General features: G+C 35.4%; 1 protein-coding gene across 8 annotated transcripts in view; it reads right to left on the bottom strand.

Annotated features, from left to right (window-relative positions):
- Sclt1 (sodium channel and clathrin linker 1) overlaps window positions 1-26,974 on the bottom strand; it is a 129,581-nt gene that overhangs the window by 44,359 nt on the left and 58,248 nt on the right. For 6 of the 8 annotated variants that reach the window (XR_007834617.1, XM_051185673.1, XM_051185676.1 and 3 more), the window contains 7 exons: window positions 22,901-23,078; window positions 21,193-21,291; window positions 16,588-16,659; window positions 9,899-9,973; window positions 7,594-7,751; window positions 2,729-2,921; window positions 1,655-1,851 (listed from right to left, as the gene is read on the bottom strand). Coding sequence is in view for 7 of the 8 variants with exons in the window: in XM_051185673.1 (XP_051041630.1) it covers window positions 1,655-1,851; window positions 2,729-2,921; window positions 7,594-7,751; window positions 9,899-9,973; window positions 16,588-16,659; window positions 21,193-21,291; window positions 22,901-23,078 (972 nt within the window). In the remaining variant the exon portion in view is untranslated. The remainder of the gene's footprint in view (window positions 1-1,654; window positions 1,852-2,728; window positions 2,922-7,593; window positions 7,752-9,898; window positions 9,974-16,587; window positions 16,660-21,192; window positions 21,292-22,900; window positions 23,079-26,974) is intronic. The other 2 variants (XM_051185672.1, XM_051185675.1) reach the window with 1 other exon arrangement.

Genomic DNA, 26,974 nt, shown 5'->3' with positions numbered 1-26,974 from the left:
ATTACAGTATGGGTCTCTTTACCTTTGTACCCTACCCATTATGATCTATTTTAAAACATACTTTACTCTTTTTTTTTTTTTTAGAATAATTTTAGGCTTTCTGTAGTCCATTTTATAACATCTACTGAACTTTTAAGTGAATAGAATTCTACTCAACAGTTTCATCTTGAAACTCTTGAGTATTCCAGGTTGCTGCAATAATCTCATGCTCTTTGTGAGGCAGCATTGTAAACTATCTTTAAAAATCGTGTGTGTGTGTGTGTGTGTGTGTATGTGTGTGTGTGGTGGGGTCAGAGGACAACTTCATGGTGTTAGGTCATAAAACATTGCTCTCCCTTCTCCACCCCCCCATGACAGTGCTAATGACAATGTCCTAAAATGATGGCCCAGGACATAGTCCAAACTAAATTCTTAGCAGGTAAAGAGAAGGATTATTAATTGGGTAAACAGAGCCTAAACTAAGCATTCCTCAGAGACGTCTTTCTAGTGGCTTAGTCCAGTGGTTTCACTGTGATTTGCTTGCATGTAGTGTCAGTTCTCTCCTCCCACCTTTACTGTTGATTTAGGGGAACTGGACTGAGGTTGTTGGGCTTGTGCACAAGCACCTTTACCCACTGAACCTTGTGACTGGTCCATAAAAACTTCCTTAAAGGGCCAGAGAGGAAACATTTCAGGTTTTATAAGCCACATGAATTCTAAATGTGGCATGTGCTAAATACATATATGTAAGATTCTATACTACTGTGTCCTTCCGAAACCACTGTATTATTTGGAATGTTCATTAAATTAATAAAAAAAGGTATTTTATTTGATTTATAATGCCTTTTTTTTTCTTTTTCTTTTTGGTGTGTGTGTGTGTGTGTGTGTGTGGTGTACACATATATGCTTCTGTGTATAGGTATGTGTCCACACAGAGGCCAGAGGTCAGCATCTCATGTCTTCCTCAATTACTCTATCTCTCAGTGAACCTGAAGATTTCTGATTTGGCTAGTCTGGCTGGCCAGTCAAGCCCTAGAATGCCCTCTTCTCAGTGCTGATGCATACCACCATACTTAGCTTTTTACTTGAGTGCTGGGGATCTGAATTTGGGTCTTGATTGTACAGCAAGCACTTCAATCACTGAGCTGTCTCATCGGTTCCATGCTTAATATTTTATAGTAGTTCAATAAATATTTTCTGAATAAAAATATAACATCCAGACTTACACTTTTAGTTGTGTAATATGTGCATGCATGTGTGTTTGTCTATGTGTGAAGGCAGAGGGGGTAACCATGGGTGTCATCTACTTTTTTTTTTTTTTTTTGACGGTCTCTCATTGATTAGGAACTAAATAAGTAGGCAAGGATGGCTGGCCAGTGAGTCCAAGTATCTTTCAGTATCTTGATGGTAGTGCTTTTTTTTTTTTTTTTTTTTTTTTAAATGTGGGTTTTGGGGATCTAATTCAGATCCCCATGCTTGCTAGTGCTTTACTGGGAGAGCAAACACCCCCTCTTCAGAATTCTACATTAAACAAACAAACCAAATACAGCAGAACAATAAACTGCAGGTTTAAATGATTTCTTCTGTGAAATATCAATTCTTAAACAATTATTAATAGTAAACTTACTTTTTATTGCTGATTTGTAAAACAAATATCAAGCAATAGTGGACCTACTTTAGACTGCTGATCCTCATTTCTGCACTTTCAGTAAGTTTCTTTGTTTCTTCTTTCCACCTATTGGCTGCCTTTTGTTGAGCTGCCAACAGATGCCTCAGTTCAACAACGGAATTCCGATTACTGTCCTCCATCTCTCTCAACTGAACTTCAAACCCATGTTCCTTTATTGAGAACTGATGCTCCATCGTACTGACCTAAGGAATAAAAGGAATAGTTACTTTCCTCTCAAGATTCTAGGAGCTATGCAGCCAATGTCATACACAAAAAAGAATAATCTATTGTCCTTAAGAGATTTAGAAACCTCTGGGTGAGGCATCCAAGTAAGCAGTTAAGCTTATAATTTGTCTCCACCACAAATGAAATCTATGTATACTTTAGTGTGTGTGTGTGTGTGTGTGTGTGTGTGTGTGTGTGTGTGTGTGTGTGTGAGAGAGAGAGAGAGAGAGAGAGAGAGAGAGGTGTTAAGAGAGAGAGAGAAGATCACAACCACAGCTGACCTGAGGTTGTGTGAGCTCAGGGACTCTAGCCCAACAGCTGAGGAGCCTGCATGGGACCTAACTAGGCCCTCTGTATGTAGGAGTTGTATAACTTGAGTCTGTTTGAGGGGCCCCTGGCAGTGGGACCAGGATCTGTCACTGGTACCTGAACTGGCTTTTTGGAACCCATTCCTTATGGTGGGATGCCTTACTCACCTTGAAGCAGGGTGGGGGGAGGGGCTTGGCCGTGACAACTTAATGTGTCAGGCTTTGTTGACTACCCATGACAGGCTTTAGAGGAGTGGATGGGGTGGGCTTTGGGGAGATAGGGTGGAGCTGGAGAAGGGGAGAGAGAGAGAACTGTGGTTAGAATGATTGTCATGTTCTACTAATTAGTACTCTGAGTTATGACTTTGTATTATTTGATAAGAAGGTGCACACATGAGTACACGAGTACACACACACACACACACACACACACACACACACACACACACACACACACACAGCCTGAAGAATGTTTCACTAGAAATATAATGAATATTCTCTATATCTTGATCTTGCAAAGAATACATCTAACTCATTTTGAAAATACCTTTAATTTTGCTTTTTTTTGGGCCTCCAGAGCAATTTTTCTTAAATCCTCAGTCTCTTTCTGTAGTTGCTCATTTTCTTGCTGGAGCTTCAGCCTTTGCTCACTGACAAAGCCACAGTTCTCTCTCTCAGACTCCAGTACAGTTTGAAGTTTCTGGATCATTTCATGGGACCGTGATATCTCTTCTGAAGAACTTTTTTTAAAAAAATGAAACAGAACACAAAAGATCAGGACGTGTACATTTTATAATTTAGACTTCTGTTTTCTTTATTCTGAATCACTTCATGGTGTGGAATATTGACCCCAGGGTTATAATCACAGCTTTCTTTTTCCTTTAGACTAATGTGGTTTCAAAATGTACATAATACCAGGTAAACACATTTAATTTAACAATGCAAGTAAGCTGACCTGATTTAGAAAATCAACATGGAATTTCTTCTATTTTTTTCCATTAATGTTGAGAATAGTTACATCAAGAGAACAATGTGAATGCAATAGTGAACGGATGAAGCAGCTGCTAATCAAACTTTTACTTAATGTTAGTACCATAGAGAAACACAACTGTCCACCTTACAAGTTAAAGTAAAATCTATCTGCATATCTCCTGTTATATGATTTAGAACTAGGCTTTATACATTCAAATTCTCTAAGCTTATTTTAGCACAGGCTAATAGGTTATTTTCTCAATGAATTATTAGATCAGGCATTCTTTAAACATTTATGTTTCAATCAATATACTGCTAATTTTCATTCCTATTTTCTGAAATTTCCATCTTTCAATTCCAGATAACCAATCATTCTGAACATACTCTGGTTTCCAGGTTTCACAGGAAATATGTAAATGCTACTAATATTATGATGGCTTAATTAGAAATATTGCTGGGCATAGTAGTTTATGCATGTTATCCAAACACATGGAAACCTGTGGCAGGAAGAGTGCATTGACTTTGAAGCCTGCCTGGGCTACAGAGTAAGTTCCAAGCTAGCATGAAACCTAGAAGCAAAATAAAAATCCAAACATCTCAATTATTGGTTAAATAGTAACTTACAAGGAGAGAAATTCTTAATATGCACAAATAGTTTTTACTACCATAAACCATAGCTTATAGTTCTATTCCAACCCTAACTTCCCCATTGCTTATGATTGCTTCTGAACTTCATCTTTGTCCTGTTTATACTTTTGCTTTTCTAGTTCTTCCCATATTCTTCTAAGTTTTAAGTTCAATATAAAATCATTCATTTCTATACATATGGTTTTAACTCTATATAAAGCATTCATTCCTATAACACATGTAGCTGTTTCTTTTTAATAGTAACGTTCCAAAAATCAACTTCCCAATGAAATAGTATACACAGGCATTGGTCATAAAAGGGCAATAGTATCAACAGGTTTCAACAGAAGCAACCATGTGTGTGCCTCCTAACAGAAGTCCATAAATGTACCACCACCACCACCAGCAGCAGCAAAGCAGAAGAAAGATCACTAGAGATTAATAGAAACTTGAGAAACAGTGAAATTAGCATTTCTGAAACTAGAAGTAGGCTAGAGCATGCACACTCAAAAGGAATCCCCTGAATGAAGTGATCATAAGAAAGAATTTATCAAGGATAGACTGAGGACACACAGACAGCTCCCACTGCTTTCCCATGGGTTGTTGAGTACATAAGAAATGATGCTGGAGAGAAGCACATGGCTGTGGAGAATTTCTGAAAGCTTTGGGATCTCCCATTGTCTCATCAAAGCAAAAGAGCTACACTAGGAAGAAGTCTACTAATATAAAGATGGACTAGCACTTGTCCTTTATGGAACACTTAAAATTCTAAAAAGATGATTTTACATGTTAGAAACAGGGAAAGCTGCTTTTTACCCATTGCTTACAACCCATATGTGGCACATGAAAACAGACAATGAGAATGAATCCACACTGAGAATTAGTGTGGAAGTATGCAAAATGGGAAATTCTTTAGATAAATTTCACTCCATAATTTTTAAAGGATTCACATAATAAAAAAAAAAAAAAGCATCATTATATAATGTGGTGGTTTGGAGGAGAATGGTCTCCATAGGTTCATATATTTGAATGCTTAATCCTTAGTTGGTAAACTGGTTTGGGAAGGATTAGGAGGTATAATAGTTTTGCTGAGGAGGTGTGTCACTAGGGGTATACTTTGAGATTTCAAAAGCCCACCAGGCCTAGTTAGTTCTCTCTCTACTTCCTGACTGTGGATCAGGATATAGCTCTCAGCTATTATTCCAGTGCTATGCCTGCCACCAGGATTCCCATGATGATGATCATGAACTAACTAACCCTGGGACACTGTAAGCAAGACCCCAATTAAATGCTTCTTTTCTAAGTTGCCTTGGTCATGGTGTCTCCTCACAGCAACTAAAGCATTAATCAAAATAAGTCTTAAAATGCTGTCTTCTGTTTATACTGATGGAAAAACCTGATGCATGTCAAGAATACTAGAAAGACTTTATATATCAACTATGCACCTTAATATACACCAACAAATTCAGAGACAAACTAGCGTTTACAAATGTTTAACCAGACTAATTCAAAGAAAGAGAATGCTGTGTTTCTGTTATCATTCAATTCTAGAAAACTTTCTACATCTGTCCTGATTTCTTTGATGACGCATGAAATAATGTTCAATTTCTCTGAGTTTGTATATCCTCCAAAGATCTAATTAATAAAATTAAAGTTTAAAAAGGAAACAATATGGTAGAATATTATTTTAAGGTGTGTGACTTCTGTTCATGTGAAGCTGTGATCCTTTGCCTTTCTAAAGCACCTGATGGTCTATAAAGCGCTGAATGGCTAATAGCAAAGCAGGAGCAAGGATAGGCAGGGTTGGCAGACAGAGAATATAATTAGAAGGAGAAAAAAAAAAGGAGGGGGAGCAATGAGAGAACAAGGGGAGGAGGACATCAGCGGCCAGCCACCCAGCCAACCAGGGAGTAAAAGTGAAAGATACACAGAAGACAGAGAAAGATGAAAGCCCTGAGGCCAAAGATAGATGGACAATTTAAGTTAAAAAAGGCAGGCAAGAAACAAGCCAAGGTAAGATTGGGTATTCATAACTAAGAATAAGCCTCCATGTGTGATTTATTTGAGTGCTTGGTGGTGGGTACCCCCAAAAGAGACAAGACAACAATAAACACCAATAAAACTTAGAGCTTCCCTATTTTGAAAAATCTATGTTCTAATGAATTGGAAATATCTAGAAAAATTTCTAGAAGTGACCTACCAAAATTAAATGGTGTTAGATAACTAGAATAGGTCTGTAGTAATGGAAATGTATTAGTGATAAATTTTTTCTCAATTAAAAATATGAATGAATTCTATAGAAATTTAAAGAACCAACACCAATGTTCCTCAGTCTACTTCATGAGATGGAAAGGGAAAGAATGGTACTAAATTTATTTACAAAGTCAGTATTACCCTGATATTAAAACCATTTAAAGACATAACACAAGGAAAAATTGTAGGATAATTTTCTTGCTGAATAAAGATCTAAGAAGTCTCAATGAAATACTTGCCAACTGAATTCAACCACATACCAAAAAGAACATTCAACATGACCAACTCAGCTTCATTTTAGAATGAAAAGCATGATTCAACATGTATATCTACATATGTAATACATTACGATTATAGATTCAAGAATGGAAATAATGTAATCAACTTGATAGATGCAGAAAGGCCTTCAACAAAGTTCAATATCCCTTGATAAAAACCCAAAGAAACCAGGAATTCAAGGATCACACCTGAACATAATAAAAGCTACCCACGATAAAATAGCCAACGTTATAGTAAATGGGAAAAGGCTTCATGCATTTCCTCAAAAATCAGGAATGAGACAAAGTGTCAGCTCTTTCCACTTTTACTCAATGTAGTGATTGGAGTCTTAACTATAGCAGTAACACAAGAGAAAGTAATAAAAAGGATATGAATAGAAAAGGAAGACACCTAGTTATTTCTATTTGAAGAGGTATGATGTCATACAAAAGGGAACCTAATAACTAAACACAAAACTTTTTAGAATTGATAAATACTCTGAACAAAGCATAATGATACCAAACATCAATATAAGAAACAAGTAGCTTTCTTAATATACCAATACATAACAAATACTGAGAAAAACATAAGGGTAACAATCTCTTAAAATAAAAAAACCTTATTAATATGGCTAAGCAAGGAAGCCAAAGAACTCTACAATGGAAAATATAAAATTCCTGAAGAAACTGAAGATACTAGAAGATAGAAAAAAAAAAAAATCCTTTGCATCTCTATTCACAATAGCCAAGAAGGAAATTGACCCAGCCTTGTTGTTCACCAACAGATGAATGGATAATGAAAATATACATAAATACAGTAGTATTTCATTCAGCAATAAAGAAAAATGATTATCATATTTGCAAGAAAATTGATGCAACTAGGAATCATCATCCCAACCCAAATAAGCCAGACCAAGATAATTATTACTATATGTATATATGGTGTTATGTGAGATAGAATAGAATTCTGAGGGTGTTAGGAAGATATCTTAGGGGAGGGAGAGGAAAGCAGAAATGGGGTACTATTTAGTGGGTGCAAAGGAAACCAACCATAGGGTAGGAAGGAGACATAGAGGAGGGCAGTTGTGGGAAGGGAACAATTTACAAGATTATGACTCATGAGTATGAAAATGCCATCACTAAATGCATTATTCTGTATTCCAACTTAAAAATTAATAAAAATAGAAATTATAAAAAGAACATATTTGGCTGTTTTTATAAGTTCTATAAAAAGGTAAATAATTTATGAAACGTCATGTGAATACTTAAAATGTCAACATAGTAATTCCACAAGAAAACTTACTTAATTTCAAGTTGTTTTATTCTATTTTCTGCACTCTTTAGTCTTAGCTGAAGATCATCTTTTGAGCGTTCTGCAGCAAGACATCTTTGGTGCATTTCTTCCAGTTTTCTGTAGTCACCTTCATCCTGCTTGCCTTCACGGTAAATCTGAGGAAGAGGCTTATAAACATTACCTTATATGAAGAAATTATCTCAATAAATAAATAATGCTGAGAAATAAAGTCATGTCTGTGTGTTCATCTCCTCCTACATGCTATAAACTGATAGCTAAAAAAATCTGAAATCATGCACACTGTAAATTATTCAACTAATACAGAAATGTAAAACAGCTGCTGAAAATTTTAAAACATGCTTTAACTGTCAATTTAAAAACAACTAGTGATAGGGCTGGCTATGTAGCTCAATGGTAGAGCCCTTGCTAACAGTGTACAAAGCCCCGAGTTTCACCAAAAAACATCAAAAAAAGAAGAAAGCATAGTAATTATTTGGTGAATCTTCTTCAAGAAAATCTACCGAAATACTCAAAAGTAGAGTGTGTTTTAGTGTAACTAATAGTTCCTGAAATTCTAGAACACTGCTCTGAGTTACTTGGGCAACATAGCTAAAATTTGAGTTATCTTTGTTAGGGGTAGTTGGTCAGCTAGAGCCTGGGTTTCCTTTTATAGTAGGCCCTAGCCTACTCCCTAGGACCAAAGGTCCAGGTCACATTTTCAGACAAATAGTTCATCTAACTGCCACATATGATGTCCCCACTAGAAAGACTGCACCACCTTTCCCATAGAGGTGGAACAGCAGTATGCATTGTAGTTCTACAGTGCTATGGCCTTGGCTAACTGCTGTGTGGATAATGAAGAACTGTTTAATGTGTCTTCTAAGTTTTGCACTGCACTAATATATGTCATGCGATATTTAAAAAAATCATCCTGAACCCTATATATAGCTGGTAGCATTCTAAATAGAACTTACATGACATGAAGGAAATCTAGAAAGATATACCTTTAGAAGGGTGGCCGGCAAAAAGTGTCTACCTTGGAACAGATGTGCATATGCTTATTTATTTCCCCAAATGAAGCCATATTCTAGGTTTTATTTTGTAAATTACTGTTTTAATACCCAATTTCGTCATTATTTTTGACAACATACTTTGAATGTCATGGAGTTTGCCTTTCAAAGTCAAATCCTGACTTCATTATTTAGTGTTTTTAAATAGTGTGTAAGTTACTTAGCCTTTCTATGCAAGTTACTAACATAGCACTTTAAACATGGTAAGTGCTCATATTTGGTTGCCCTTTCTTTCTCAAGGCATTTTTAAAACAGTGGGATATTCATTCACTGCTAATGAAAAAGCATACACCTATTCTTTAAGATGTAGTTTTTATTTCAAACATCATTGGGGTATTTTATCTAATCATATTCTTTAAAAGTATTTTCTTATGTGTATGAGTGTTTTGCCTGCATGTAGGGCTGTGTATCTTATTGAATGCCCAGTGCCCATAGAGGTCAGGACAGGGCACTGGATACCCTGGAGCTGGAGATACAAATGGTCGAAAGCCTACACATGGATGTTAGGAAATGAACCCGGTCTCTGGAAGAGCAGCCAGTTCCCTTAACCATTGATATCTCTAGCCCCCTAGTTACTATCTTCTTTAAAGGTAAAATTCTGAGGCAGAGAAATAACTCAGTAAACTAGTTGTTGTATAAATAACCACATAAAAGCTGGCTATGGAGGCATGTGCTTGTTATCCCAGCTCTAGGGTAGCAAAAATTTGTGTTATTTCTGTGGTTGCTGGCCAATATCCAGCTGAGTTGGTAAGCTATAGATTCAGTGAGGCACTATCTCAAAAAATAAGGTTAACCTCTGGTCTCTGTAAACACATGCACATATGTAAACCTGCACACACACACACACACACACACACATATATATAAACACATACATACATACACAAAGGTAAAATTCATAGCAATCCTATGGTATCTTGGTTGTATATATCTATTATACCCTAGTCTAATATTAATAAATTGGCATAAAGTTAAAAAAAAAAAGAAAACAAAATGAAAACTACTTTTGGAATGAGGCTAGAGCAATAAATATATTTAAGAAAGTTATACCTTGAACTACAAAGTTCAAAAAATACAGGTGTTCTTAGAAAGAAATGGATGTAGGTGATATGAATACTTAAATGAGACTTCAGCTATATTTGAGCAAACATATTACTCAGCATACTTATAAGGCCAGTGTGAGCAAAGCAGGCAGCAATGGAGAAGCCTGCAGTTGCCTTAGGGCAGGTGTACTTCCTTCTTACCTTCTCAAGTTCTTCTTCCACAGCTCTTTTCCCTCTAATGGCTCGATCGATTTGACCCTGCTTTTCATCGCAGTCCTATAAAATGAAGTCATAATGCAAACAAATGTATCTGGTGAAATATTAAAGTGAGAAAAAATGGAAAAGTAAAATGGTTTGTTTATAACAAGAATATTACAGTTACCTCATCAACTAAGTAAGCTCATAGAGTATTTGTATAAGTTCACAGTACTTACAACTAAAGAGAAATACTGGGCATAGTAACTGTTAACCTTCAAAAATGACTTATCCCAGTTTTTCAGAAATTGCTTTTGCCTCTAGGATACCAAGGAATTAACAGAATAAGTAAGAGGCAGAGGCTGGGATACTCAAGGAAGAAAAAAAAAAAAATGAGCTTGTTTTTGGGGGATGTTACACATTCACTTTTCATATAATATTACCAAATTGTCTTGCAAAAGGAACCAGATAGTGTCACAATATCCCAAGGAAAACATCTGGCATGAAAATTGTAGAATTCTAACATTTTTTTTTTTTAACAAAATACTCAACAGGAAATCTATTAGCATGAGGATAAAATATTAAAACATTTATGCTTAAAAGACTGTGTCTTTTAATATTCAGTATTAACAAGTATATCAACTAATCAATACAATAATTTTGCCAAAATACTAAAAGCAAAAGAATCAACCAGTGAGTTCTTCATAATTATTTTCCTACTTATTTGAGAATAATCAGTTTTATTGTGAACATGCTTTGTTGACAGTATACCACTAATGAGATTCATTTTTTTTATCATTATACAAAAGGCCTACCTCAGTGTTTCTAAAATTTAAAGCAAGCTTTAAATTGTGACCCAGAAATGATTACTCTGAACCCTGTTACAAATAAGGGATTTTTAAAAAATAAGACTCAGTTTATAGACATGTTTGTATAAGTCATTTGTAATGTCTTATACTTATTCACATATGCCATAAGGTACTTATGTATAAAAGGTTTTCTTTTCCTTTTTTTTTTTTTTTTTGGAGAGGGTGTTTTTCAGTTTCACTACATGGCCCAGGCTACTTTCAAACTTGAACTCATGACCATTCTGTCTCTCTGCCTGCTAAGTGGTAGTTTTATGATGTTAAACTAGTAACTACTTCTATGTTCATAATGTCATTCATGTAACTTTAATATATGTGTGCTGCTTAGTCTTTGTCAATTTGATAAAACTAGAGTCATCTGGAAAGGAGACTGCTCAACTGAGAAATTTTCTCCATCAGACTAGCTTGTGGGCATGTCTACGGGAACACTTTCTTACTTAATGACCAACAAACTGTGGGTAGTGCTACCCTAGGCTGTATATGAAAGCAGGTGGAACAAGTCATAAAGAGCCAGTAATCAGCATTTCTCCATGGTCTCTCCTTCATTTCCTGCTTCTAGGTTCTTCCTGTGAGCTCCTGCCTTGATGTGCCTGGAAGATGGCCTATAACCTATAAGTCAAAATAAAAACCTTTCTTCTTAAGTCTTTTTTTTTTTTTTTTTTTTTTTTTTGGTCAGTGTTAGCAATAGAAAGTAAACTAGGACAATATGTTAATTACAAAGTTGGTTTATACTTCTAGATCCAGGAAGTGGTCTATAAAAGAAAAGAATAACTATATATGTATGGACGCCCCTATGTAAGTCACTATATTTCACTGACGTCAAGAAGTATCCAACAGTATTTGGTTAACCAGAGTTAAAAATGGGTAAAATGAAACAGTAGAGTTGAAATATTTATAATTACCATGCTATTATACTAGTTTTATTAAAATGCACTATGGTATTAAATTGAACATTATACATATTTATTAAAAGCTTTGCTCATAATCATTGATACACCTGCTTTTGGAGGTAAATGAACTTTTCAAATATTTGTGAAATATTTCTAAAATCATATTTTATAAAGGGTTAGCAAATATTAAAACTGATAGCACAGAGGCCCACACTCACCAGCCCCTATTCAAACAAAATAGAGATCATTTAAAAAAAAAAAAAAAAAAAAAAAGAAAAACCAAAATGCCTACATCTCTTCATTTGGAGACTCAAAAACTGCTACATATTTCTTAGAACTACCTGTCTTTGCTGTATTCTACATACAGGTTCTGACAAGATGGGACTTTAACATGCATTACACTCTAGAAAGCTTTAAACTTCTATGGCTTCTTCAGTGGTGTATGTCTTACATACCTGCAGTTTTCTGTAGTTTCCCTTGCTATGGATTTATAGACTTATAATCTTATGACTTAATAAATAATAAGAAATACATCAATTTTGTATTTTTTAAGAGTTGCCTTTTGGACTAAACGGTGATCTATTTTAGAGAAAACTCCATTGGCTGAGAAAGTGCACTACCTAATTTATAGTGTAGTTCAACATGAAGTTACTTTACTGAATTTTAGTTCTGAAGACTTAACATTGATAAGAAAGAAGTAATGAAGTCTTCCATTATTATTCTATCGGTACCAAATTGTACATTTGATGTCAGCTTATAAAACTGGAAGTCCTGTTCCTTTACTTATTTTACAGATAATTTCTTCCCTTTATTAATATGAAGTGGCCTCCTTTATACCTCCTATGTAATTTTTCCTTGAAGGCTATTTAGGCCAGATTTGATTATGGCACATTCTGCTTATTTTTGGATTCCACTCACTGGTTAAATCAATTACCCTCTTTCAAGGTCGGTCTGCCTTTGTCAGTAAGGTGAGTTTCTTAATGAAATTTACAGCTAGTCTGCATCATTTAATTGGAGAAGTATAACTACTTCATTTAGGGTTATTATTATTGCCTTGCTGACTGTTGTAATTTTGTTAGTTGTTTTCTAATTGGTTTGACCATCACTATTTTCTTTGTCCTGATTCACATGATGATCTTTGGTGGTTTCCTGAGTTGGACATGGCTAATTCTTTCCTACTTACTTGTTTATTCCTCTTACAAATTTCACTCTTTACTTTGTTTTCATGAGTGAGGTTTTTCCTCCTCTAAGTACAGGTCTCCTTTTAGCATCTTCTGCAATACTGTCTTGGTGGTCATGAACTGCTTTAGTTTGTCTTTGTCATGAAAGGTCGTTATTTCTATATCAACTTTAAAATGTACATTTGCTAGATACAGTAAAGCTGACTGTCAGTTACTCACTTTCAGCGTCTGAAACAAAGTTTAATGCTTTCCTGACCTCCAGCATTCCTGATAAAATGTCTTCTTATTTAGATTATCAATTCTACATAGCTTAGAATAATCTTAAATTTATGGTCCTCCTGATTTACCTCCAGAGTATTGGGTTTACCTAATTTACATGGTGCTCAAGGTTTCCACATATTAGGTATATATTCTACCAACTAGGTTACACCCTCATCCTAGAAATATCCATATTTTTAAAAATATCTTTAATTAGACAGCATAATTTTCCCATAGAATAAATGTGATATTAGATGCTACATATCTTTAGAAAAAGAAAAGAGATACCACAATAGAGGGAGCCATTATAGGTTTTAAGAGAATATGGCACTAGGGAAATGTTCAGAGATCTACAAGGATGAACCCAATTAACAATCTAAGCAATAGTGGAGAGGCTACCTTTAATGCCCTTCCATGATAATGAGATTGATAACTACCTTATATACTATGCTAGAACCTATATCCAGTAGCTGATGGAAGCAGAAGCAGACACTCACAGCTAAACACTGAGCCAAACTCTTGGAATCCAACTGCAGACAGGGAGCAGTGGTGAGCAAATGGGTCAAGACCAGGTTGGAGAAAGCCACAGAAAGTGCTGACCTGAACAAGGGGGAGCTCATGGACTCCAGTCTGATAGCTGGAAAACCAGCATAGGATTGACCCAGATTCCCTGAATGTGGTGTTAGTTGGGAGGACTGTGCAGTCTATGGAGCCTCTGGTAGTGGATCAGTATTTATCTCTAGTATACAAATGGACTTTGGGAGCCCATTCCACATAAAGAGATACTCTCTCAGCCTAGACACATAGGGGGAGGGCTTGGGCCCTGCTCCAAATGATGACAGACTTTGTCATAGAGGGCCTCACCCTCCCTGGGGAGCAGAAAGGGGATGGGATGAGTGTTGGTGGAACAGGGGAGGACAGGATGGTGTGGGAACTGGGATTGACATGTAAAATTTAAATTTAAAAAATTATATAAATAAAAAAAGGTTAAAAAAAAAGAAATCACTCAGATATAAAAGTGTATGATAGATAGCACAAAGCATATTTGTTATATTATGAAATTGCCAAAAGTTTTTATAATCTAGTGAGTTTTATATAGATTTGGTTGTTATACCATTGTTTTAAGGATCCCTAGTCTTAGATAGTCCTCATTCTTTTTGGAAAACAACAAAAATATTTGTTTTTATATCATTTACAATTCATTAAAGTGATTTTTGATATTGGTAAAAAGACATTTTGCTTTTCTTTCACAAAGATGTAGGATTTTTTTTTGATAATCAATGAAAGAGAACAAGCAAAATAAGTTACAATTTTATATGGTCAATAGGCCATGCTGAATCCTTTTGGTTTTACAAATTGCTCCTACTTCAGTACTACAAGTGAAACTAAGTAAGCAGAGAGTAAGTAACTGGTTGTTACATCCAGGACATCTACATGATGATTAAAGTCCAGTAATACACTCTACATGATGTGTAGCCTTTTAGAGGATTTAAATATTCTGTTGATAATTATTTACTTTAAAATATACTGTGCAAATACACAGTGCTAGGCAATAGGGAACAGTAAGGATGACAGTAGACTCTTAATTTGGGGTGCTACAATCTATTTGGAGATATTTTGCTGGAAAGAACATGGTTGGAAAATGGTCATGTATTGAACATACACTAATGCACAACATTTATTAGAATGCACAAAATACTGAAAAATTTTATAACAGATTAAAAGTGATGTAAAGATTCAGAAAACATGTATGTTTGTGAAGCTGTAAGAATCTTCCTAATTCCCAAATAATCTTGTGTTTTGATCTTTTGGGAAGAGTCATTACATTTCATCTCATTAAATCTTCAAGTAAATTTAAAATTCCAACAATCTAGTCATATGAAAACTTGTTTTCTCACTGTCCCCCTTTGTCTACTTATTCTTATTTATTTATTTGTAGGAAGCTTTACTGTCTTTTTTCTTTTCTACTGACATACATAGCTTTTCTTCCTTCCTGGTCTTCCAGATCAGCCCAATATATGGCAGGAGCTGCAGCTGGTTGGTTTAGTGGCCCTATGTGCTCCCAAGGGCAAATGAAATGTGATGAATGCCACCTGTCCTACTTTACATACCACACGACAAAGACAGCATAAAACATTTCTGTGGATTTTTATACTATACTAGCACCTAGCATAGGTCATTCTTAAAAAATGTGTATGGAGTTCTCTAGACCTTTCTTTGTGTTCAATTTTATCTTCAAACCAATATTGGCTCCCTCTTTTATGTTCTCTCTGTGTCTCTGTCTCTCTCTCTTTCCTGTCTTCTATCCCTAACCAGGATCAATCTTCCTGGTCGCACATGTTTTCCTTTCCTCCCCCTTGTTTTCTCCTACTTCTCTCTCCATTGGCTGCCCCCCCACTTCCCCTGAGCTCTAGGGGACTTGTCCCTTCCCAGTTCTGTGAGGGACTTTATATGAATCTCTTAGAATACACCTTGTATCCTAGTTCCTCTGGTGGTGTGAATTATAGGTTGGTGATCCTTTGATCTAAAATCTAAATCCATATATGAGTGAGTACATACTGTGTTCCTCTTTTTGTGACTGGGTTACCTCATTCAGGATGGTTTCTTCAAGTGCCATCCACTTGCCTGCGAATTTCAAGATACCATTATTTTTTTCTGCAGAGTGGTATTCCATTGTGTAGATGTGTGAGAATATGGGTCTCAGCCAGAAGGACTGAGCAGTCTAAGGGACCTCAAACAGTGGAGCCAGGATGTATCCCTGGTGCACAAAAGGACTTTGCGAACACATCCCCCATGGAGGGATAACTACCTTAATCTAGAGACAGGAGAGAAGCCCTAGTCCCTACTTCACATGACCTGTCAGACCTACATGCCCAACTGGATGGCATTTCCCTACATATGGATGGGAGGGGAGGGTGGTTAGAGTGCATGTGAGAGGGCAGAGAAGGTAAAAGGGAGGAAAGGAGGAAGGGAGGAAGGGAGGGAGTGAGGGAGGTTGAAAGGGAGGGAGGGAGAGGGCACTGGGATCGACATGTAAAATAATAAATTAAATTAAAAAAAAATGCTTTGACTTCAAACTTTAAGTGCAACAAGTTACTGGGGAAAAGGATTTCTATTTTTGTTTCCACAGAAAATGAAAAGATGTGGGTTCCTTCCAAACTAATGTGGTTTGATCAAGTCAGACCACCTGAAACAGTATCAGATGATCCTACATTCAAAACAGCTGGACAAAGCAGCCTTACAGACTACAGCCAGGATTTCTGAATCTTCCTCAAATCCCCCATGACAGCGCCCCTTACCAGCAGGAAGTAGTTTGGAAAGAACGACGCCCAAATTCCCAAATATTGTCTATAAATGTTTGTTTTCATTTAAATGGACTTGGTTATATAAAATAAATAAATTAAAAAAAGTGTATGGAACAAACAAATTTGCAATAACCTACATACTGTTCTTGAAAGCAAGTAATATTTAGAGGAAAAAAATAACGATTTTTAGCATACCATCTGAAGAGCAGAAAGTTCTTCCCTTAATTGTGAAATCAGTATTTCATACTGTTTTTTTGTGCTTTCAACCTGTGAATTAAGACATAATTTAGGTAAATAACAAAAAAATGATTACTGACAAAAAATTTAGCACACTTTCATTAAAAAAACAACTTACATGGCATAAAAGATAAGTAGGCATATAATATATGAAATATCTAGGAATTTGTAATGATCTGTATGTAGTGAGTTCATTCTGGCTGTACTATATAGTGAGTTCAAAGCTACCCTAAGTCACACGACAAATCATAAGGGCCTATATAGTGAGTTCAAAACTACCTTAAGTTACACAACAAATCATATGGGCCGGGCTAGACCAGACCAGACCAGGCCAGGTCAGGCCAGGTCAGGTCAGGTCAGGTCGGACTGGACCGGGATGGACTGGACCAGATCAGACCAGAGGACTGCACTTGTGGCATTGGTTTAGTATACATAAGGCTTCAGAATCTTCAAAATAAAAAATGGTCATGAGAATTGAAGATAGAATTGGATGATATATTTAAAACAACAATGGCAGTAAAGCATTTTGGTTTCAGGATCCTTTCTCACTGTAAAAACAGAACTTCTGTTTATAATGGGTTCTTTGACTAGCATTTTACCATTATTAGAAATAAAAGCAGAAAAACCTAAAAGTTTTATCATTATGCCCTTATATAATTTAGTCATTACCTTAGACAAAATAAGTAATTTTTAATATAAATAAATATGTTCTCACAATCTAAAATTTTTGTATATTTACTGAATGTCTGGCTCAAAGGTGCTGGTGCACCCCCCTGTTGTGCTGTTCTATGTCACACAGCCTCCAGAAGTGAGAGAATGAGTGTGAAAAGCAATGTCTACAGACTCCCTGACTGCAAAATGTCAGAGAACAAGGAAGAAAAAAGAACAATCACACGCTGGATATGCAATTAATTTTTAAAGCAGTTATGTTCTCTATAAAGTATCTTTTCACAATATATACTAGACACTAGTGCTAAGTAAATGTGTTCAAGGAAAATTTGAATAAACATTGAGATTTTCAGAAAGAGTACAACTGGTGTGCCCAGAACATTTTGAAGATTTAAGATGCCTTTGATAATCATTTTTCTTAAGAGCTTCTAAGGGTTTTATAAAGGACTGATAAGGACATAGACCAACAAGAAACTTTAGTGACCTAAAAGCTTTGGAAACTTTCTCATATAAAATGACCTATTTTAACTATATAGTGCAAACTTTCCTTAGCCTACATTCAGTGCTGTTTGCTATGTACTTCATTTGGTTAATTAATATGAGTTATCTTTTTGAAGGCCTGCCAAACAGTGTATTTGACTCGATTTCAGGCTTTACTCTGGGCTATAATTTATGTTGACATTTCAGATAAACCAGGTATTAGGACATTAAGGATCAATCTATTTTGCTTACAGGTCAGTAATAATATGGGCATAGCATTTGTGGGAACATATAGAGTAGGCACTGTACAGAATACTTTATGTATACTATTTCATATGTTCTTACAACAGCACCATGATTTATTACCTCCAGCACTGATGAGGGGATTAACTGCTGTAATTTCCAGTTAGTAAAGGCTTGGTGCCTAATATGGCCCTATTGAGAGATAATAGAACCTTTAAAAAGTGGGGTCTATTGGGAAATCTTCATGCCTTGGTTTGAGGCATGTATATGAAGAGGGTCATTGGGACATCAGCCCCCGTCTCACCTGTCTGTCTTGGCTATCTGATGAGTGGTTTGGCTCCACCATGTGTCCCTATCATGACAGGCTTTCTTGCTGAAAGCCTGACAATGGCACCAACTAATCACAGACCACAGCCATGGAAACTAGGAGCCAAAATAAATCTTTCTTGTTATATTAATTCTCTTATATTTTTGTTAGAGCAATGGACAACTAACTTCCACAGTAACAAAGAATTTAAAACATGAATGTTTCATGTAGCATAAAAATTTCAGTTCTTAAAAGTATAGTTGTATCTGCCCATCTCCCTACAAAATTTCTCAACTGTGTTCTTTTTTAAGTCTAATACTGATACAACTAACTTGAAGCTTTACAAGGAAAATATTTTATAATATTGCCAAATTCAGCTGAATCAAAAAAGAATCTTCTGAGGTATTAACACTAATTATATTATCAGTGATCTATGATCTAAGGTCCATAGAGAATTTTTAGTACTGGGTTCTGACAAAACAAAATGAGAGACCGAGGAAGTTTACAATAGGTAGAACTCTGAAACTGATATGCAGACTAAAAATTTCTCTTATCCTGCTCCTCTGTATTTCCCTTCCTCCCTCCTTCCTTCTTTCTTACCACGTAGCCCAGACTGGCCTTGAACACACTAACCTGTGTCAGCCAAGTGGTAGGATTATATGCTGTGACACTACACCCAGTCTGTCTTTACACAAACATATAAACATATTCTTTACATAGACATTTTATGAAAAATAAAAATAGCTGTAAATGAAATACCAACAGACTAGAAACTGATTTTCTACTTAATAGACAAGGCTAATAATGGCCCACATTTTATTTTAAAACATTTTTTAAAATCAAAATATCTAAGAAATAAGCCATTTTTGTACATAAGCAAAGTTTCATACATTTTTGTTTAATCTTATAACTAGAATAGAAATATATGAAAACATGCTCATTATATCTACCATAGTCAATAAAATGCTTAGAGCAATTGTCAATTGTAATAACTAGGGAAATGACTGCTAACATGGATATTTTCAAGGAAAATACTTTCAGCTATAGCTGAATAATTAGAAATAAATGTACACAAATATTTACAGCAATTATTGTATAAGAAACAGAATATGAATAAATACATATTCTTTATTAATCAAAACATTACCTGTTCTCTGAAATAACAAACAGTGAAGGAATATAAAGATGTAGACAGTAAAGGCTCTCATGATTTTAATATTTACTTGGTGATGTATATACCTTTTGGTTTCATGTATACCATAGATAATTATTAAGTGAAAACCCAAAGACTAAAAATAGTGTAATTTTCATTTTCTTTTGCTGGTATTTTTCCATTCCTCTTTACCATTAAAATGTACTACTTTTTGAAATAATTTTTAAAGTTCAAATGTAAAAATCTGGCAACAGTGTGGAACCATCAGGAGGTAGAGAACAAATAAAATGCTTGGCACACAGGAAGTACTTAGTAGATGCTCCTTGAGTGAACACCTGGAATAGCAGGGAAAGGCTGGGTTTAAGGAAATCAATAGGAACATGCATGAAAGCGAAGGTGTGGGATTAAGAAAATATATTCCGTTAATGTACAACAGACTCAGATATACACTTGGGCTGCTTACAGACAGGGAAGTAACTAGGGTTAGAGGGCAGACACAGAGCCTTGGATGTCCACTTGCACTGCTTATAAGGTTAGGGAGCACATAAGGGAGTGTCAGAACAGACAGGGAGGTTAGTAGGTCTAGGGGCAGATATGATAGCCTCAGACGTCCACCTGGGCTCCTTACAAATAGGAAGATACCTAGAGTTTAGAAGGCAGATACTATAGTTTATAAAGGTGTTTAGAATAGATATTGAGACTAACACATTTTTAAAAATGCACTAAAAGTATAGGTTAACATAAATGAAACTTCAGCCTTAAAAATCAATGTACATAATTGATCTTAAAAATGCAATTAGAATGCTAATACAGGATAAAATATTTTTACAAAGATTATGAAAATAATCAATATTTATTCCTAGCCATTAAAAAAGGATGTCAAGAGTATTGAACTCTATGGTCTAAAGTTAAAACATTCTCAAGCTAACATATAGGGAAGGTTCTTGCAGGAAGATAAGAATAAAAAGGCTTTAGTCTGACTCAGTCTTAAATTTGAATTTTTACTTTGGGAAATTATCTAATTTCAATCAATAATAAAGTACAGTCACACATCATATAACAATAGGGTTTGCTCTGAAATACTGTTTAGGTAATGTGGTCATTGTGACCTAGAAGGTTCAGGGCTCACAGGTTATGAAACTATACAGCGTGGTAATGTATATAGTAAGATACACACTGTGTTATTTGTTTACTGAAATGTACTTTAGCCTGAAAGTGTACTGTAAAAATACTAGGCAACAGGTGTTTCAGCTCTATTATAATTTCATGAGATCACTGTCATCATATATAACTTGTTCTCAACCAAAACGACTAAAGAATATTTCTAAGGAATATATTTGGAATGGCTTTACAAAAATGGAAGCTACCATTTAGTTGTATGAAAGAAAGCAAATTTGTTAACTTCATGTTTTTAAATTATAAAAAAAATCACTTGAAATTGTAGTTCACTGAGGAGAAAAATATTGAGCACAGAAAATATAGGTAAGAAAAAACCAAGTTGAAGTTAAAGACTATGTAGTACATCACACTATACCATAGTAGTTTGATTTAAAGGAAAAAAAAAAACCAGCAGTTTTTAATTACTTACATTAATAGTTTCACATAGAGTCTTTGAGAGTGATCACAGAAGGTTTTAATTTTTAAGTATTTAAGTAGCAGTTAGTCTTAGGACTTAAAATTTATATTTTAACTATAACTAAAAGCTCCTTACTTCTTTTCTTGCTTTTATGGAGGCATCCTGAATAAGTTGGGAAATTGTTTTCTTCATTTTCTCTCTGTCATCTTCTTTTTGCTTCTCTTCAAGCAGAATCTTCAGAAGATAATCATGGCATGTTAAACATCACATTTCACTGGGAAGATAATATGTTCTTTGACAGCAGAGTCTTGTTCTAGATTTCTGGCATGCCTCCATTGGAAGATTGTGCACAAATCATGATAAGGACTCTCCCAGCATTGCCCACCTTTTCCTAATTAAATCTTTGCTATTTATTCCAGACAGTGTTTCCCAGCACTTTTCTCATCTCCACAACTGAAAGTCTCAGGGTCATTCTGAGCTTTTCTTCTTTTTATACACAAATAAAAATAAGTAAATCTTTAAAAAAAGAGGAAGAGGAAAATTAATCTAATAGCCATAGGCTACTTCTGAAGGATTTGTTGACTTAGGACTGAAATGAGACAGGCAATAGTGCCCTGTCTTCTCTCCACTATAAACCATACAATATCTGATAAGTATTTACACAAATGTGCTTTAGAGGATAAAGCCAAATAACTTTGTCCTGTTCTTAAATTATCTAGCTAATGGGTATTTAGAACAGTTTACAAACATAATATGTCTACTGTAGGTAGTATTCTACTTTTGGTGGTACAAAGGATAAAACCAAGGGCCTCACATGTGGTAGGCAAATATTCTGCCATTAAGCTGTATCCCAAGATCTACTGTAAACATTTTATTTATTCCAAGAGTAGAGAGACAGAATTTAAGTCATAGACAGGAGCACCAGGTGAAAGAAATAAGGACTTCAGCATTTCTGCACTTTGGACTTAAAGAAATAATTCTTTTCTTTTTTCCTGTCTCTCCTCTCTCTTCTTCTCCCTCTATCTCTGTAGGACCCACTGCCCTTAAGTTCATTATCCTCCTGCTCCACCTTCCCTGAGTACTGGGATTGCTGGCACGTGGCACTTCATTCAAGTTCCTTTATGCTAGGCTTGTAAAATCCAATTACCACTTTTTGCATTTTTAGTATCTCTCTTGAAAAAACTACCACTTCAAGTAAGAAACATAAATAATGCACTTCCTTTATACCCAGTGCATTTCCTACTGGAGTACTCTGCATATATCACTCAGTTCATAAATGCTGGTATACACATTAATGCTAGAATGAATTCTATAAAAAGGGGAGTAACATTTTTAAAAAGTATCTACTTTCTTCCATAGATTATAGTCATTTATAGGAACAGAGTAAGACAGAAAGCATGATCCAGAATATTATAGAAATCACGATGGTTAAGATGCTGAAAACAAAAGCATGAATTGAAGAATCCATCTAATCTTCTGAGCTACTAACTTTGTCAGTTAAGTTCTGTTTGAGGAAGTCACTGTACAGGTGAAAAGGAAGTCAACAAGACTGGAGTCATCTGATTGAGCACACTATGGTAAAGGACTATGACAATACAGTGGAAGAAGGGCAGTGACTCAGGTTGTGGGGACATAACAAGTCTGATATTTAAGTACTATTTCTGAAGAGTGACTAACATGTTAACTTATGATATTACTCTTACCATCTAAATACAGTATAATTATTTGATAAGGGGAAGTGTGGTACTTTGTTTTCATGAATTCATTCTGTAGTTGATGATCCCTTTACTATTAGAGCATGTGAGATCTTATTTGTTATAAACATGTTTGCATGTTTTGTTACCTGATTATTTTTAAGGTTAGCTTCTTCTAAGAGTTGCATGCTATCTCTGGCTCTTGAAATAGCCTCATATTTCTCATTTTCTGATTCATTGCACTTTGCTTGGAGATCTTTGATTTGCTTTTCCAAGTGTGTTTTCCCTGTTCTTAGTACGTTGGCTTCTTCAATTGCTATACATAATCTAGAAATTAATAACCACAATATGAAAGTTAAATATTTTAAAGGGAAGAAATGACACATGAGGTTTACTAAACATCACCATGTGGTATTATGCTTGTTATTTTTACATGTATTTCTCATTTAATCCTTGCTATAGTTCTATAAAAGTAGATTTTACAATTTCCATTTCAAAGAAAGCCATATCCACACTGCTTTAGCTTTTGATTAAGAATAATAAGAGCAGTAGATCTGAGACTGAGACAAGATATTTTGACTTTATATTTTGGTGTCTTTAATACTATGAAAGTTTCATAGATGGATAATATGTATCTTGGTCATATGGATTCCCCCATTGCCTCTCTCCAGCTCCACCTCTCCTTCCTCAACATGTTTTCCAACTACTCCCTTATTTCATGTCTACTGTTTTTATCTCCCACTAAGTACAATTTATGCTACCAATATGGGAATGTGTGTGAGATCATTTACTGGGATGTGGCAAATCTACCCACAACTACACCCAAAAGAAAAGTTAATCAGTGGTGATGCACACTTTTAATCCCAGCACTTGGGTGGCAGAGGCAGGCCATCTCTGTGAGTTCAAGACAAGCCTGGTATACAAGAGCTAATTCTAGGACAGGCTCCAAAGCTACACAGAAAAACCCTGTCTCGAAAAACTAAAACTAAAACCAAATCCAAAACCAACCAACCAAAAAATAATCTCCCTTTCTCTGCAGCCATTTAATGCCATTCACTCCTCTGCTATGGGAACTTTGAGGTACTAGCTCCTTTGGGTTGGAGTCTCAGGTGCTACAAGTAGCAGTTCGGATTGAATGGCAGCATCCAGCACCTAAGGGCAAAAGACCTCTACCTTGCTTTGTCATTTGTGAGAGATTCTCCAATAAATATCTGACTTCCCTCTATTGGGCTATTGTCGACTTTATCACAATTGTCCATTACACTCCTCAGTTAAGGATGAGGCACTAAGAGTCTCTCTCTGTTCCATGCTAGGGTTTTAAACTAGCTTGATCTTGCATAGGTCTTGGGCAGACGACTAGAGCAGCCATGAGTTCTCGTCATATCCAGAAGGTAATTGTTTATGGCACACTTTCTCATCCTCTGGCACTTATATTCTTTCTGTCCTATTTTCTGTGATATTATCTAAGTCTGGAAGTAGGGGTAGGGTAGGGATATATATATACATTTGTTCTACCTACTGCTGAGATTCTGAGAATAACTACATATTCCCAGGACTTTGAAGAGTTATAAGTCTGTGCAGTCCCTACTGCCTTCTGTAGTAAGAAGCGTCTCTTACCAAGGTTGAAAGTAGCACAAACCTGCTGGTATGTTTCTATATGTAACAGATCACAATCATTTATTTGACTTTCAGCCATAAATACAATGTGAATTCACAGGCTGTAAATATTAATCTTTTATAGGTTACTAACGACAACTTTCAAGCCCCTCAATGGAACATTACAGATCTAGACAGAACAACAAAAACAAAATATTCTAGTATGTTTGTAGTAAAATAGCAATTTAAGACAGAGCTATAGGATATATTTTAAAAAGAAGCTCAGCTCTTCAAAGATAATTTAAAAAGTTATTGCTAAAAGAAAAAACTCAAGGGAAATTATCTATATTTTATCAAGTATTTTTTCCTTGTATAATTTTATTCAACTTCATTATTCTTTTATTTTCTGCCTTAAAATGAAAAGAAAATATGATTCTGAAATTAACAATGGCTATGCTGCCTTGGGGAAAGATAAAGGCAGTAAATAACTTCCTTGTATATGAAAATGATGCTTCACAGTTTCCTGAATTATTCAATATGTGCTTTATATTGTGTACCTTATGATTTTATTAGCTGAAGTTCATGTTTTGGACAGGACCTGCTGTGTATCCAAGACTGGCCTTGAACTCATTACCTCTTGTGTTAGTTTCCTGCTGTCTATACTGTCTCCTGTTCACCTCTTTCTGACAAGGATCTGCATTTGACTTCCTGAAGAAGCATCTGCATTTTCCTCCACCAACCAAACATCCCAGGATGTCATTAAACAGCACCTGAAACCTGCCTAATGCTCTTATCACTGCATTCATAAAAGGTCTTCACTTATGATTTTCTTGTTTTTGACTACATAAGTTTATGTAACCACTTACATTTTGGAAGATGTTATCTAGAATAATCTGAATGTGTTCTCAGGCCATGGACACTCATGTTTAGCTTAGAACAGACTCACTCTTATTCCTTGATATGACAGCTATGATTTAGGTTAGCAATTAAAGTGCTTAGTTCATAAGAAAATGTTTCATTGGTAATATGTTAAAGGTTTTATTACCCAGAGAATATTAGACAGCTATTGCATGATTTGAAGAGTCTACCTACCCATTGCTGATAACTATTTGTATTTGTTCTCCATTTCAGATCTTTGGTGTACTAGTGGTACATTACACCTGTTGTACCTGGCTTTTGTTATTCCCTTATGTTGACAATGCTGGACTTTGAGCTCTATGCTCCCAGAGCATAAGTAGAGACCTAAGTAGTGCCTCCATATTTATTCTAAAATACTTCTCTTTTTCTAGAAAAGGGCAAACACTGTGCTCACATATGCTAAGATCCTGTCTGATGTCTCCTGTAAAACAACATATTCCTCATTTGTTTTTCTGCCTGTGTGAAATCTCTTCTTAATTTTTAAAAAGAATTCCCCATTATGAACATACTCACTACTGCAAAGCCTGATTTGTCTGGTCTTTACAGTGCTAGAGAGCCCTAAACTACCCAATCAAATCTTGGATGAAAAACAATTATGATTTTATTTTTTAAATTATGTGTCTATGTATATATCTGTGTGTGGTTATGTGATGTGTGTATGGGTGACCACAGCTAGAAGATGGCATTGGATCTCCTGTAGTTGGAGTTACAAGTGGTTCTGAGCTGTCCAATGTGGGTGCTGGGATTAAATTTGGATCCTCTGTAAGAGAAACAAGAGCTCTTAACTGCTTAGTCATACTTCTAGCCTCAGACAGAAAATGTTATGTTTAGATCATTTCACATTACTGCCCTTAAAGACAGCATGTTCTCTTTTTCTAAGTGTATACAATGAGTATTCATGAATATTGAACAAACGGTTTCACCTGTGAACATAGAAGTTGCTTTATTTTTTCCCCCTCAGGGTCCAGGAGATGGCTCAGTGGTTAAGAGCACTGGCTGCTCATGAAGAGGGGTGGGTTTGATTTCTAGAACCTATGTAGTGGCTCAAAACTGTAACTCCAGTCCAAGGGGATCGATCCCACACTCTCTGTGGCCTCTGTGGGCCCCATGCAGGAAAGCAGTACACAGACACATGTAGGCATAACACCCAAACATACAAATTTTTTTCTCCAAATAATGCATGAAAATTATACCTAGTCTCCCTCGGATTTATTTTAATTCTTTCATAGATCTCTCAGCATTATTCCTGTTCCATAGGCATAGTAATAAGAGTTCCAAAACACCTTATACATACTTCCTGAAGCCATCCAAAACATAACTACCAAAGTCAAAACTGCTTACCATTTCTCTTTTTCTTTCTTTGTAATATAATCACTATTAATTCCTTTAGGGACCATATTTATTTTCTTCTGCTAATTTAGGTATTCTAAACCTTAAATGGCAAAATTCTTAGCATAAACAGTGTATTTACAGTTAGGAGGGACAAACAATTATTGTCAATTTTATTATCATGAATATGTATGTCAATAGTAAAATTTTATTAAACAAAAATTATTCATTTTACAAGTACAATTAGCAAAGTTCTGAGAACACACACACACACACACACACACACACACACAAGCACATTTCTATCTCACACCATTCTTAAGTTGGGCCATTAAAATCTTTAAAGGAGTGTTATGATAAAAATATGAACTATCAGGGTC

This window comes from Phodopus roborovskii, unplaced genomic scaffold, assembly GCF_943737965.1.
Source record: "Phodopus roborovskii unplaced genomic scaffold, PHOROB, whole genome shotgun sequence".
NCBI lineage: Eukaryota > Metazoa > Chordata > Mammalia > Rodentia > Cricetidae > Phodopus > Phodopus roborovskii.
The sequence above is the reverse complement of the archived record's forward strand: the minus strand, read 5'-3'. Positions and strand labels throughout refer to the sequence as shown.